The sequence below is a fragment of the Sceloporus undulatus genome, chromosome 3 (assembly GCF_019175285.1).
Source record: "Sceloporus undulatus isolate JIND9_A2432 ecotype Alabama chromosome 3, SceUnd_v1.1, whole genome shotgun sequence".
NCBI classification, from domain to species: domain Eukaryota; kingdom Metazoa; phylum Chordata; class Lepidosauria; order Squamata; family Phrynosomatidae; genus Sceloporus; species Sceloporus undulatus.
The window spans coordinates 178,162,166-178,177,911 of NC_056524.1; the positions used below are offsets into that span (position 1 = coordinate 178,162,166).

The 15,746-nt window shown below is 41.6% G+C and overlaps 1 protein-coding gene across 1 annotated transcript in view; it reads left to right on the forward strand.

Moving 5' to 3' along the window:
* The window catches only part of LOC121926115 (lipase member M-like), a 24,031-nt gene extending 10,134 nt beyond the window's left edge, over window positions 1-13,897 (forward strand). The window contains exons 4-10 of the mRNA XM_042458784.1: window positions 13-211; window positions 1,586-1,695; window positions 4,736-4,872; window positions 7,262-7,408; window positions 9,379-9,450; window positions 10,841-10,906; window positions 13,615-13,897. Coding sequence (XP_042314718.1) covers window positions 13-211; window positions 1,586-1,695; window positions 4,736-4,872; window positions 7,262-7,408; window positions 9,379-9,450; window positions 10,841-10,906; window positions 13,615-13,857 — 974 coding nt within the window. The 3' untranslated portion in view covers window positions 13,858-13,897. The remainder of the gene's footprint in view (window positions 1-12; window positions 212-1,585; window positions 1,696-4,735; window positions 4,873-7,261; window positions 7,409-9,378; window positions 9,451-10,840; window positions 10,907-13,614) is intronic.
* The last annotated feature ends 1,849 nt before the right edge of the window (window positions 13,898-15,746 follow it).

The window sequence follows — 15,746 nt, forward strand, 5'->3', positions numbered from 1 at the left end:
CATCTCTTGTAGGTTCAAGGCCAGCTGTGTTGCTGATTCCTGGATTAATTATGGAAAGCAGTCCCTGGGTCTCCAATCTACCTAATAATAGTCTGGCCTTCATATTGGCAGATGCTGGTTATGATGTTTGGTTGGGAAATGTTAGAGGAACCACTTGGTCTAGAAGACATCAGAATTTGTCCATCTCACAGCAGGAATTCTGGAATTTCAGGTTGCCATAGCTGGGGGTGGGGATTTACTTTAGGCCAAGGGCTTTACTCCTTTTTGGCTAATCTTCCAAAAGCCACACACCAAATGTGACAGTTGGGGAAACTTTGTCCTCAAAAGAAGTTAGAGTGTGAGAATACTGATGTTGATCTCATTATCCCTCATCTGAGGAAAGTACTCTTCCTCCTCTATCCTCCCTTCCTCCCTTTCTTACTCCATGTAGGCTCTGAAGATACACTGAAGACCTGCTGGCCAGGCAGCCTTCTAGTGGCCATGACCACAGTGTTCCCTGTGGCTAGGAAGGTGATCAGTCAGATGAGAGGTGGCTGTTGGTGCAACAGGAGTAGGAGAAATGGCAGAGAGTCTCTGGCACCTAGGTTTGGGGGGATATGGGAAAGATCACCAGGACCTGGCTTGGCTGAGATGGAAGGGCTTTTCTCCTCTGCTCCTACTGTCAGGTCCCTTTCTAGAACACTGAGCCCTGGTAAAATTTACTGGCTTCCCACTACCCTTGAGAGCCCAGACTACATCGTTCAGAATTGTCCACATTGTTGTAATGCAAGCAACAGAAGAACCCCCCCTTCCATTTCTAACTCACTCATTCACATCCAGCTGCCAAGCAATCATCCTTTCCATCGTTTAAAATTATAGCATAAAACAGTGGAAAGAAACCTTCAGCTCATTCATCTAATTTGGAGGAACCTGTGTGTTCTGTTCTTCCCAAGATCTCCACATAGCCATTTTAGGAGATGCCATGTGGGCAGGATCACTTGCTATTCCAGCTCCTATTTTCATTCCCAGGAACTGTTCATGCTATAAAGCAATAAAGGAGCTTGATCCCTAGATTTTAGCTGTAGCCAACATTCATGCTCCATGAAATAGAATCTGGGGCTTGAGAGAGAGTTTTTTAAACTGAGAGATCCATTAAGATCATTGATGTGAACATAGCATTTTTGGCATGAACGACACACATAGGGCTATATAGACCATCCCAAAGGAGTGGTCTGTAGCTACCCCTTTCCTGGCCAGATCGGGGCCACGGCAACCTCACATCATGGTCCCCATCCAGCCTCTGGAGAGTGCAAAAGGAGCTGCAAAAAGTAGCTCCTTTTTGTGCCCTCCAAAGGGTATCATAGCTGCGGCAGCGCAGCTGTATGGAGCCCCTTCAGCACTGCATCATCTGGAGCAGTGTATGGAATGACGCATGGCATCATGACAACCTGAGGGCAGTCAGGGCATCCAGCATCAGGATGCTACACCCGGACACTGCCCTCAGGCTAGCACAAAGTGCCGGTCTGTATAGGACCTTATTGAAAAAGTGGTTGTTGCTTTAAGCAACAGTATAACAGGATGTCCACATTTTACTCCTGCTTTTCAGCTTTCATGAAATGGGCCTCTATGATCTACCAGCTATGATAAACGTCATACAGCAGACAACTGGGCAAAAGCAAATCTATTATGTCGGCCACTCTCAAGGAGCTACCTTGGGTATGTTTATCATTTTCTGCTTTTCACCGAGTATCATTGGCAGCGGCTTCCATATCAGTAGGGTAGCCAATCCATTAGTCTGGAGGTTAAGTGATCCATACCAGGTACAGAACTTATTTGGGGATAGCGTGCAGCAATTTGAACTTTTAAAGTTTGTACTAAAGAACAGATTTACTATCCCATTAACAAGGAAGCCACCAGATGCTATTGATAGAAATCAACAAATGGCTATAGATTTGTTGTTATGTTTCAAATTTGTTTGAGATGGTTAGTTATAATACCCCCCTGGGAGGGGATTACAGACAAATAGGCATAGAGCGATATATGGCAATACCTTTTTAGTTTGATTACTTTTTAAAAAAGGGAACAACTAATATTTTTTTCTATATCTTGACAGAATTGGCAGAATTTGCAATGATAATTATATCTACCGAGGGCAACATTTTCAGACGAATCCTCTTTTTCCCCCCAAAGAGTTTTGTACAAGAGCAGCATTCACTATTTTTGTGTTTTTAAAATACTTATGTCAATCTCTGTGTGTTTTCCTGGCAATTATATGAAAATTACACAGGGGGTGACCTTCCAAAATATCAGAAGTAAAAGTTCACTGTTGAGGATAGAAGGAAAGTGTTTGAAATATCTATGTCTGTTAGAAACTTTCTTTTCTATGTTATCATTTGATCTTGAAAGCTAAGCAGGGTCAACTCTGGTTAGTATTTGGTTGGGAGACCTCCAACAAACATCAAATGTTGTAGGCTATATTTCTGAGGAGGGAACTTTGAATATTCAGTGTTTAAGAAAACTTATGAAATTCATGGGGGTCATTGTAAGTTGACAAATGACTTGAAGATGCACTTGTATGTACACACACAAACCTCTCACCATCACTTTTTTGGGCAATTGATATGAACATGGCATATGTTATAAAGGTGTCTTAAGTAAGAGGCCTGCAATATTTCAGAAGGATGAATGTAGAACTAGAGAAGTATGATAAATGAAATTTACAGGCTTTTTGTTTTGTTTTCTGTTCTGATCAGTTGATGATGAGATATTACAGATTTCCCTTATTCACACATAGAATCATAGAGTTGGAAGAGACCGCAAGGGATATCCAGTCCAACCCCCCTGCCATGCAGGAAATCTCATTCGAAGCATCCCCGACAGATGACCGTCCAGCCTCTGCTTAATGACCTCTAAAGAAGGAGACTCCACTACACTCCAAGGAAGGAGTGTGTTCCACTGTCAAACAGCCCTTACTGTCAGGAAGTTCCTTAAATGTTGAGGTGGAATCTCTTTTCCTGGAGCTTGCATCCACTGTTCTATGTCCTATTCTTTGGAGCAGCAGAAAACAAGCTTGCCTCCTCCTCAACATGACATCCCTTCAAATATTTAAACAAATATTTAAACATATCACCTCTTAACCCTCTCTTCTCCAGGCTAAACATACCCAGCTCTCTAAGTCTCTCCTTATAGGACATAGTTTTCAGAACTTTCACCATTTTAGTCTCTCTCCTTTGGACATGCTCCAGCTTCTCAATATCATTCTTGAATTTTGGTGCCCAGAGCTGGGCGCAATATTCCAGGTGAGGTCTGACCAATGCAGAATACAGCGGCACTATTACTTCCCTTAATCTAGACACTATACTTCTATTGATGCAGCCCAGAATCTCATTGGTCCTTTTAGCTGCGACATCACTCTGTTGATTCATCATATTACTGGCAACATTGATGTATCATGCTGAATAAAGATTTTTACATTATGCAAATTTAGGGGTCTCCAGGCGGTAATGGGCTGGATGAGGAAAAACAGATTGAAACTGAATCCAGACAAGACGGAGGTGCTCATGGTAGCGGCCCCGAAACCAAGAATTGGGTTGCAACCTCCAGTCCTGGATGGGGTCACACTCTCCTCCAGTGACTGTGTTCGCAGTCTGGGGGTGCTCCTTGACTCGTCGCTCCTGATGACAAATCAGGTAAATGCGACGGTCAGGAGTGCCTGTTATCAGCTTCGGCTGATACGCCAGCTGCGCTCTTTTCTGGAAGTAAGGGATCTCGAGACGGTTGTGCACGCACTGGTAACCTCACGCCTTGATTTCTGTAATGCACTCTACATGGGGCTACCCCTGTGCTTGACTCGGAAATTACAGCTGGTTCAAAACATGGCAGCCAGGCTTGTGTCAGGTACATCTAGGAGGGACCACATTACTCCGGTTTTGAGGTCCCTCCACTGGCTGCCTATCAGCTTCCGGGCCCAGTACAAGGTGTTGGTTATCACCTTTAAAGCCCTAAGTGGCTTGGGTCCAAACTATCTTAGAGACCGCCTCCTCCCGTACAATCCTCCCCGCGCTCTCCGGTCCTCTGGGAGGAACTTACTGCAGCCTCTAAAATCTAGGCTTGCGGCAACCTCCCAGAGGGCGTTCTCTGCTGTCGCCCCCAAACTCTGGAACGACCTGCCGGATGAGATCTGTCAGATAACATCATTAGACAGCTTTAAAAAAGCGGTCAAGACGGATCTCTTTCGGCAGGCCTTTCCAGATTAACCATCCCGGCCCAGGTTCCCAGGTTCCCTGATTCCCTCATTCCTCCCGTGGCCCCATCTTAGAGATGGTTGAGGATCAACAGAGGGATATCAGGGTTTTTAGTTTTAATTGCTGTTTTTATCCTTGATATTGTATTTTTAATATGTTATACTATTTAATACTGTCTTAAGGGGGGGAGGGATAAAGTGTTTTTAATTGTCATATTTTATATTTTACTGTTGTTAACCGCCCGGATTGGTTTGCCAGAGGGCGGTATACAAATAAATATTATTATTATTATTATTATTATTATTATTATTATTATTATTATTGGTGTATATCTGCACTAACTCTATGTGTCCAGTTGCTAAAACAGCAAATAAACAGTTGGCCTGGCTATAAAGAATCAAATAAACCAAAGTTCTATACATTTGCCTTTCTGAATGGTGCATTGTTTCTTCTTTTGTTTTTCTCATGCTTATTGTAAATGAACTACAAATGAATTCACATTGTTTTTGCAGGTTTTCTAGCCTTTTCTCTGCGACCTGAGGTGGCAGCAAAAATCAAATTATTCTTTGTTTTTGCTCCTGCATATACACTTCACAACAGCAAAGGTCCAGTAATCCGGCTATTATTCTTTCCAGATACAATTTTAAAGGTACACCTTTCATTGTTATTATTTTAAGGATTAATTCAGTTTAATTCATTTCCCCCCCTAAAAAAATAATAATGTGCATTTGTCAGTAGCCCAAGATACATTTCTGAGCTGATACAAGTGTATAATTGGCAAATATGATAACAAGGGCCCGGTACAGACGGGCCCCGAAGGACGCCCTCGTCACGTGCAAGGGGCACCCTACCCACACTCCCCTCGCACGTGACAAGGGCGTCCTCGCTGTGCGGCATCAAATAGATGGCGCACGTAGCGATGATGTCACTGCTGCACAGCCTCCAGATGGAGCTGCCCAGCAGCGGTGTGCTTACGCCACTGCCATCTGTTTGCGGTGGTGCAAAAAGGAGCCGATTTTTAGTGGTACTTTTTTTGCGTAGCTGCGCCATGCAATTTGGTTGCTGCGGTGTGGCTATGCAGCAAAGAGAGGCAGCTCCCGGTCACTCCTTCCTGGCACTCTGTAACATGCCATAGATAACTGTGATCTTATATTTCTTGCTATTGTTTTCTTTCTATTTTTTCTCTAAGATTGTAAGAAGCAAACAAGACATACAGTAAAACTTTCCAAAATAGGATGCATGAAAACAATGAAGCAAGCGTGCCCACACCCCTCCATGCTATGTGTCACTCTACACACGAATAGCATGGTGCATAGAAAGGAGGGGGCTGGGCACACTCCCTCCCTGCCATGTGCCACTCTACACATGAGTAGAATGGTGCATGGTAGGGATGGAGCATGCCCAGCCCCCACCTCCCTGCCTCATGCCACTCTATGCATGTGTAGAGCATTGTGTGACAGGGAGGTGGGCAGTGCCCTGCCCCCATAAGCCTCACCCGGAAGCCCTACTCCCCACATTGGGTGACACCCTGGCAATGACACCACTGTGATGCAGATAGAGATACTGCATACCTCTGTCTGCCACAACCAGTGTACAAGAAGGCATGCTTAAACACACCTAACTCTGTTTTATATTTGGCCATATTTTTTCTTAGAGGCTTTTCAATCTGTTATTGTAGGTTTTGTTTTCTCCCCATATAAAGCTGTATTCTTCAGATTAGTTAAAACAGCTACAGCTTTCATCTGTATCCACCTCCCCCTGGGGGTTAGGGAGTTGCTGGTGGCAAGGGATTTAAAATTACACAGCTCCAACCATTATTTAAAAAGTATAACTAAATATGAAAGAAGGAAGTATGATTGCCATCACAAAATATAATATTGCCCTGGAGATTTTGAAGAAAGGAAAACATTTGCAGGAGTTTTTGAAATCAGTTTAAAACTTGTGTGCCACTGCCAACCCTGTGTGCCATTTCTTGAGATGTTTGATCTGGCCACAGATGTACCACTGTGGCCAGATATAATATCTCAAGAAATGGCACACATGCCTTCTGTTTGGACTACTATAATGTGCTCTACTGTACCTTTGTAGATTGTTAGGAAACTCCAGCTGGTCCAAAGAGCTGCAACCAGACTGTTAACTGGGGCAGGTTATAGAGACCATACCATACTCTTATTAAAACAGCTCCACTGGCTGCCAGTTTGTTTTTGAGCACAATTCAAAGTGTTAGTTATGACCTATAAAGCCCTATGTGGCTCAAGTCCAGGCTATCTGGCAGGAGCCCTGGTGGCGCAGTGGTTAAATGCCTATACTGCAGCCACTCACTCAAAACCATAAGGTTGCGAGTTCAAGACCAGCAAAAGGGCTCAAGCTCGACTCAGGCTTGCATCCTTCCAAGGTCGCTAAAATGAGTATCCAGACTGTTGGGGGCAAATTAGCTTAAACCGCTTAGACACTGCATAGGCAGTATGAAGTGGTATATAAATGAAGCTGGTGGGTTTTTTTGTGTCTTTATTAGCTAACCTGGGCAATAAGATAATCAGGAAAGGCCCTTATCTCAGTCTCACAACCATTGTAAGCACAGTTGGTGGGGACAAATGGGAAGGCCTACTCAGTGGCTGCCCCTAGATTCTATTATTGCTCCTTGAAATCTTGAAAAGGAGAAGTACTGGTGTTTTCATTCTCATGCATGAATGAAATGACTCATAACAGTTGAAGATTTTTTTCTCTCTGGTCTCTTTCTCTTTCTCTGAAGGAATGAGAATATTTGTGAAGTTACTTTACACTCCTATTATAGATGAAGGCATTCCTTTGAAACTGAATAATTTTTTTTCACTGTAGACATGTTTTGGCTTCCTATTTGAGGAGTATATAGGCATGATAAACCATAGAATCATAGAATAACAGGTCCATACAGTTGGAAGAGTCCGCATGGGCCATCCAGTCCAATCCCCCTGCCATTTAAAATTTGAGAGTATAATTTGAGGTCAAAGATAAAAATGTTATTTGTTTAATCTCACTATACCTCTCAATTTTTACAGATTATATTTGGCACAAAAGAATTCTCCTTATTAAATACAAGTATGAGAAAGCAGATTGCTAAGATTTGCAGCTATCAACCAATACAAAAACTCTGTGCCCAAGCACTTTTCCTTATAAGTGGCTTTGACGAAAACAGCTTAAATGTGGTATGTATAGTTTTTTAAAAAAACATTCAGAGTACAGTTCTATAACTACAGTACTTATTAGGGCCTAAATTTATTGAAGAATTGCTTTTTTCCTTGTCGGCTCAGACAAAAGCAAATTGCTGAAGCCTCTTCTAGCCTTTGTTATCTTTCCCAATAATAAATTTTGCCATCTCAACCATGCTCTGATGTCACTTGGTCACATATGTCCCAGTGTTTTATCAGTGAAATGGGTATGACACAGCTTCAACATGATGCTGATGATAGTATCATGATTGCAGCCTCTTCAATCCACCTTGCAGACCTTGCAGATGCCTGAAAAGTAACTTTGGAGAGTTTAGCTCTCTAAGCATGTTAAGGGACTTGGGTGCAGCATGTAGCTGAGCCCTACTTAAACAGCAGAAAATTACCAACTTAAATTTATGCCATTGCATGAGTAGATGTCTAGCACCTAAAGGATGCCACTGTTAGCGTCTCATTTTCTGTTTTACTGAACATGGAGCATTAGGAACCAGAGCTCTTAACATGGCATACATATTTTGAAGTGTCCATTGAAATTAATGTGACTTCTGCTTTGGAGGTACTAATAACAATATTTCACAATTTTGAGATGTATAATGTAACGAAGCATATCTGAATAATGCACTGGAAATATCTACCTCTATATGTGAATTTGTATTAAAAAATACAAAAGCTTATGCAAATTGAGCAGGATGATAAATGTCAAGACCTTTACAAGATGCCTTGAATCTTAATCTTTCCCTTGCTGCCCCCCTCAACATTTGATAACAATCATGACCTTTGTGTTGTTAGCGAGCATCTTTTGAACTCTCTTGCACTCTCCCACTCTCTCTGGCTGCATCCATACTGCAGAAATAATCCAGTTTGACACAACTTTAACTACCATGACTCAGTTCTATAGAATTCTGGAAGCTGTAGTTTTGTGAGACATTTAGCCTTCTCTGCTAGGGAGCTCTCATACAACAACAAACCTAAGTTCCCAGAATTCCATAGCATTGAGCCATGGCAGTTAAAGTGGTGTCATATTGGATTTTTTCTGCAGTGTGGGTTCTGGACCTTTCAGCTCACATACTTTAGCTATCAGTGAAAGATGGGTTCAGAACAAACCTGGCCCTATCATTAAGAAAAGCAAAGAATCCTCCTCAAGTGAAGGATGCTGGGAAACGTTTGTGAGAAGAGTGGCAGCAGTCTCATCTGGTTATTTTATTTAATTTCTTGGAAGCCATATTCCATTTAATCATTGTGAAAAAAAACCCCATAGCTTGCAATTTAAGCCAGTGTTGCCTACTATTTCATACTAGGCCAGTGATGGGAGTGTGGGTTATTCTGTTTGCTGAAGACTTTTCAGACTTAGTAACAGTACATGAAGAACCTTTTTTGAGTCTATGTTTCCTCACGGAATTAAGAATATGCATAAAGTATGGTTCCCAAATGATCTATGATCTATTGGTTGCTGGTCCATCAACTGTGGTATGCTTGTACAATCTTTAAAAAACACCCAACCCACAGCAGCTGTGACTGTGAAGGCAAAGCCTAACCATATGCCAGTGGTTCTCAACCTTCCTAATGCTGTGACCCTTTAATACAGTTCCTCATGTTGTGGTGAACCCCAGCCATAAAATTATTTCCATTGCTACATGCAAATATGTGTTTTCCAATGGTCTAAGGTGACCCCTGTAAAAGGGTTGTTCGACCCCCAAAGGGGTCCTGACCCCCAGGTTGGGAACCACTGCCATATGCTTTAACCGTTTTGATAATAATATCTGAAAACCTTTTTACTTTAACCAGTTTGGAGAATTTATTGTTTGGAATATAACTCCCAGAATCTCCAGCAAAGCAAGGCATTGACCATGCTTGAAGAGTGATTCTGGAAGCTGCAGTCCAAAAAGGTAACTTTTCAGAGTTCTTTATTTCTTGAATATTAATTTATTTCTTCATTTCACACCTTTCAGAGTCGAGTTGACGTGTACACTGCTCATTTTCCAGATTTCACATCTGTAAAGAATATTTTACACTTTGGTCAGGTAATGTCTTTGATGTGACTAAACTCTCTTTCTAATGAAATCCATTGATGATCTGATTAATGTTCAAGGAAAATTCTGAATTCGGCTCTTTTTGTTATCCTCTGTAATACAAGCAGTGTTGTTTTTTTTTGTTCAGTCTCTTCCATGTTCATTAAAGTAGGACTGTATGATTTTTTTTAAACCCTCCTGATAGAATTTACTGTGCTCTCTGACTGTCCTTCCACTACCGGAATAGATTATCTATTTATTAGTCAGTTACAGGACTTCAAGTAAAAAGGTTCACATGACCAATATGTTAATGAGAAGGGAGTCAGTATAGGTCCCCATAGATAATCCCTACATCTAGTATGTGTGTGTTATGTGCCTTCAAGTTGTTTCCATTTTATGGTGACCCTAACTGAACCTATCACAAGGTTTTCTTGGCAAATTTCTTCAGAGTAGGTTTGAGAGCTACTAGAAGTGTTGATTGTGTAATCCTGAAGGCTTGAACTGTCATGCAATTTCATGAATTCCCTCAAGTCTGAATGTCTAAATGTTTTCAGCACAAATCACACTTGAGAATTATTGGATAAGTAGAAACAGTGTTTTGCCGCTAGCATCAGTTTTTCTTGTTTGCTCAGAAAATCTCTCTTTTCATATAACAGAAACTAGGGCCCAGGACAGACGGTCCTGAAGTGGTATGCTGCTGATGCTGATTCTAGCGTTAGGGATGATGCACCGACCGCACAGTCCCTAACCCTAGCACAGCACAGCAGCGGCTTAATGGCGGCGTCCCGTCCACATGGATGCCGCCATCTTGACGTAAGCGATGCAAAGCAAATAGACATTGCTGTGCGTTACTTATGTCACAAGTGCGCCATTGGCGCACTTGTGATGTCTGCCCAGCGACCTAAAAAGAACCCGATTTTTCTGGGTGCTTTTTGGGGTGGAGGGACGCTGGGCAGTTTGGCTACTGTGGCGTCCCTCTGGAGGGAAACAGGCTGTCGCCAGCCCACCCTTTTGGGGCGGTCTGTCCTAGGCCTAAATGTGTCTTTTAGAACTGCACTTCTCATCTGATGTAGAGGATTCAGCATTCCCTGCCCCAAGTGACAGGGATCAGTGCCATATTTGTGCCAGCTGGCTACAACTATTTCTTTCTTTTCTGAAAATCTGTTGTGAACTTGCAGTTGATAGTTCACAGACTGACAAATGTTTTAGAACTGGTTAGAACCCACAGGTAAAATCTCCTTGCATTCAGTTTCAGATTTCAGGGAAAGTTTTCTTATTTCAATTGATGCTCAACTTGAAAATTATACCTACTAAGTATCTAAAAAAATTAGCCTGATTGCTGCTTTCAGAGATACATATCTAGAGGGGAAATTATAACATTTTCCACTATTTTATTTTTCAGTCAGCAAAAACAGGAAAATTTCGATACTTCGACTACGGCTGTAAGAATAAAGAAAAATACAACCAGGCAAGGAAGTGATGTTTTTGCTGTATTTGGGTCAGAAATTCATGATCTTAACCCTTGTATTTTAACATTACAATACATTACAGTACAAGGCCTTTTCAAATAATGCTACAGTTGTTAAAGACAAATAGTAGGCAAAACCGTATCACAGTGTAGAATGTTCTTCAGGACTCAGCCAGCCTGTCATGGACACTTGTAAAATATTCCATGCCATTCCAGACTTCTGATTTTCTACACTCCTGAAACTCAGTACAGTTCCCAATGGGCTGTTGTGTGAATTTGGTGTTGCTATTATGAGCCACTTAGAGTTTTGTTAACTAAAGATTTTTAAAGTACAGTTAGCTCTCCATATCCATGGATTCTTCATCCATGATTTCAACCATCCACCATGTGAAAATATTGCAAAAATATATACATTCCAAAAAGCAAACCTTGATTTCCCCATTTTATATCATTTTACTTTGTCATTGTATTTAATGGGATTTGAGTATTCACAGATTTTGATATACATGAGGGGTCCTGGAACCAAACTCCAGAAGATACCAAAGGATTCCTGAGTGACTACATTTTGGATATGTAGTCATGTGCTCTCAGCACCCGAGTTCTTTATTATATAGATAAGGGATGAAAGAATTAAAAAGAGGGAAATATAGGTAATCAATTATCAGAACTCTCTCTTTAAAAAAAAAGAAGTCTAGATTTTTGGAAATGGTATGATTTTTGTTTGCAGTGTTGTTTGTAGTGTCAAATAATATGAACATAGGAAAAGATCAGAAAATATTTCACAGGCCTAAATAACACCCATTTTTAATAGTGGTATAATCTCTCACTAATTGAGGAACTGAGTCATATTTTTTCACATGTTCACTTTCTGCCTGAAAGTCGTAAAAAGGTATTGGTGCTGGCTTTGTTTAAAAGAAACCGGCTCATTCTCAGTGCAGTTAAATCATAAACCAAAGAAGAAAACAGGGACTAGCCCTGGGACAAAGACAACAGGGGCAAAAAGGTGTACTTATATGAAAATATTCGGCATAATGTATTTTGAGTCAAATAACTATTGTTTAGGCAACATCAGACAGATATAATAATCATGTTTTATAGCTATCCTGAAAAGAACTAATTGGGAATATATATACATATGCATATACATATATAGGTGTGGGACTGACGGGCGCGATAGGGCACCTTTGTCATGTGAGAGGGGTGATGCTTCCAGATGCCCCCTGCCCCTCACATGTGACGAGGGTGTCAAAATGGCAGCGCCCTGTACAGATGGGCACCGCCATTTTGACGCAACAGATGCTTAGCGTCTGCACGTCGCGGTGCCATAATGACATTGCGACGTGCAGACGCTAAGCATCTGTCGTGTCAAAATGGTGGTGCCCATCTGTACAGAATGGTGCATTGTGGTGTCATTATGGGGCTGCAAAAAGAACCTGCTTTTTTCGGGTACTTTTTGCTGTGCGAGGAATCCATGCAGTTTGTCCGCTGCAGCTTCCTCGTGCAGCAAAACAAGGTGCAGGCAGACTGCCCTTTTTGGGCGGTCTGTACCCTGCCAATCTGACCTTCTGAAGTTCCCCTGCATGCTTGTGAATTTCTTCATGGCAGGGGGTTGGACTGGATGGCCCTTGTGGCTCCACTTCTTCAGGATCTGCAACATGCTTCTTGAAGACCATGAGACAGGTCTCAGGGTTGGCTATCATGAGATTTTGGAGACTGGACACTGAGCTGGCCCAGTGCCCAGCTGTTGCCTGGGGGTTCAGTTTGCTCAGCCGACTCAACTGCTCCATCTAGAAGGGGGAACAGAGAGGCCACATGCAGATCAAAAGTCACAGATCCCTTTGGCACAGGTATGGCAGCTGCCATGGCTGTCACTGAGCAAGGAAGCTGAGCAAATCAGGAGGGGCGTCTGGTCCATAGTGCAGCAGTCACCATGGTAATCTGCTCCTGCAAAGGCCATCTTTTCCTTTCACCACCACTACAGTGGTACCCCGGGATACGAATTACCCAGCTTACGAATTTTTCGGGATACGAAAAAATCCCATAGGGATTTATTGTTTCGGCTTACGAAGGTTTTTTCGGGTTACGAAAAAACCTCGGCGCTATTTTCCGCCACCGGAGGGCAGCAGAGAGCTATTTTTTCCATTAGCGCCTATGGCAATTCAGGTTACGAAGGTTTTTCGGGTTACGAAATTAGCCGCGGAACGAATTAATTTCGTAACCCGAGGTACCACTGTACTACTATTGCCTAGTCAACATAAGGGAGCATAGGGAAGATGCATGTCCAGCAAAGATGCATACACAGCCTCTTCTGTTACTTTGGGGAACAGGAGGCAAACAGCAGATGTAATCCATGAAAACTTGTGACAGAATCTGCTTTTACTTGGTACATGAATAGGAGAGAGATAGCAGTTGGTAAGGATCATGGTATTGGCTCAAAGGGACAGAGGCCCCAAGTAAATAATGTCTGTGTGTATTGTTCATAACCTGCCTGGCCTATGCACAAACCTTCTTACCAAACTGTCCCCCATTCCCTCTGTGATACACATTAGGTATTAAAGCTTCCTATTGCAATTTTTATTTTTCATAGTATAATATATATATTTGACCTCCCTCATAACCTGTTCGTCTCAAGGTTGTTCTTTTCAACCAAAATTTGCAGTGCTTGAAAAATGTTTTGTACAATTATATCTCATTATGTTTCCTTCCAGACCTCTCCACCATTTTATAACATAGAAGCTATGACTGTGCCTACTGCTGTGTGGATAGGAGCAAATGACTGGGTGTCTCGTCCAAAGGACAATGCCGAATTAGTTCCTCGAATTACTAACCTTATTCACTTCAAGAGATTTTCTGACTGGAACCACTGGGATTTCCTCTGGGGGCTGGATGCACCTCAGCGCCTTTATGCAGAAGTGATTGATATGATGAGAAGAAACCCAGTAAGCCCATAGGGTGCTGCACTGGGATGTTTAGAGGCAAGCTGGTGTTTTATATGAGTCATTTTCAAAGTTGTTATCGGCAAGGAACATTTTCCAGTCTGGTGTATTGGCTAAAATTGCCCTAACCATCTAACTCCCCCCACCATGTTACATAAGAGTCTATGCGGCATACTAGGACACAATAAATGTCTTTCTAGACCTTTTGGCCTTCATTACAAAATGTAGTATGCAACCCTAAAACACATTTCTGCCCCTATTTATCTTCCCCTGAAACATGTAGTGCTTGACAAACTAACTTTTTTCATGATTAGCCCAAGGAATGAGGCCCTACCACTACCTCTAGCAGTGTCCCAATCTCACCTCCAGTGATTGTGTCTTAAATGTGGACATTTGAGGAAGAGCCTCTTCATGTGAGTGCAGATGGCTTCTTCTTCAGTTGTCCATAGTGAATTAGTAGACATTGTGGATGATAGCAGTGCAAAGGCTCCATTCTTTGTTTTAGGACTTCCTGTCTTTCCATCATTAAGGTATCCATGAACCAGTGTGATGGAGTAGTCTGAGAGTTGGACTATGCCTCTGGAGACCAGTTTGGAAGTCCCACTAGGCCATGGAAACCCAATGGGTGATCTTGGCCAAGTCACATTTTTTCAGCCTCAGAGAAAGGCAAAGGGAAACCAAGTGTTGCCAAGAAACCCCTGTGATAGGGTTGGCATAAGTCAGAAACAGCTTGAAGCCACACAACAACAATCCATGAGCCATGATATCCAAAGAATCCCTGAGCTACCCTAAAGCATAGTTTGGAATCCAGTTCTTTGTATTTTCCTTTTCCTTGTGTGTTTTCGATGACCCTCCCACCCCAAATAATGATTAGGAATTGTCTAAATCAGGGAATTCCCCAAACTCCTCTATCAGCATCGGTAGTATTTTGGAAGTAATAAAGAAATTATTGGTGGTAAAATAATGAACTGGTAATAATATAAAAGTGGAAATGCAAACTAGTTGACTTCTAAATCCTCTGACAATAAAGAATGCTTTTTAGGTGATGTAGATGTTCTTTAAAATGAAGTTTGCAATATAATAAGGAGCTATCAAATGAGGAAGACAACAAGCAATGAGAGGCCATGGAATGTGCCTAAGACTTTCTGGGTTTTCAGGAAATGCAATAGGCAGAAATCATGCACCCATGATAAGGGTAGGAAGACAGGAATAGCTCTGTCTAACCAAAGGCATGGTTTTAATTCTCTCTGAATGACTGTGAGGTGAAATAATGAAACACTTTATTCTCTCTTGAATTTATTTTGAGGAACAATGAAATTCCTCAGTGTGTTAGAGAGCAAATCTCTCTAATCTTAATGGAATGCCTGCCACCAACCTTGCTACAACATCTATACCTCAAAGGTACAAAAGGTGATTATATACACAGCTTTTCTATGCCACAACCAATTGTTCATATTTACATTTAAGAAACAAACAAAAATAAATCCTCATGTGAACAAAAATACAGTCTGATATATGATGGATATGAAAATTAAAATTATATACAGTCAGAAATTTATTCAGACACAGTACAAAGGCGAACACATTTTAATTCCCATGAATTGGTAGATATTAGTAGGAATAGCCTGTTCAAAAATGTCACAGAGAAGGGAAAGCAATTAAACTAACAGATGTAAGATGGGACATATATAAAGCTTGGCAGGTTTGATGCACTAAATTTAAAAGATTCAGAAAGCCAAAAAAAAAAAAAAAGCATGCTACACAGACATTACTGGGCATAAGAGTGAATTGGAAACATACATGAGTGGCAATAATGAAAACAAATATGAAAACCAATGCAGTTCAAATGGATAAATAATGAGTGAGAAGAAACTTTTAGCATGAAAAGCAAAGGAGAATGCTGC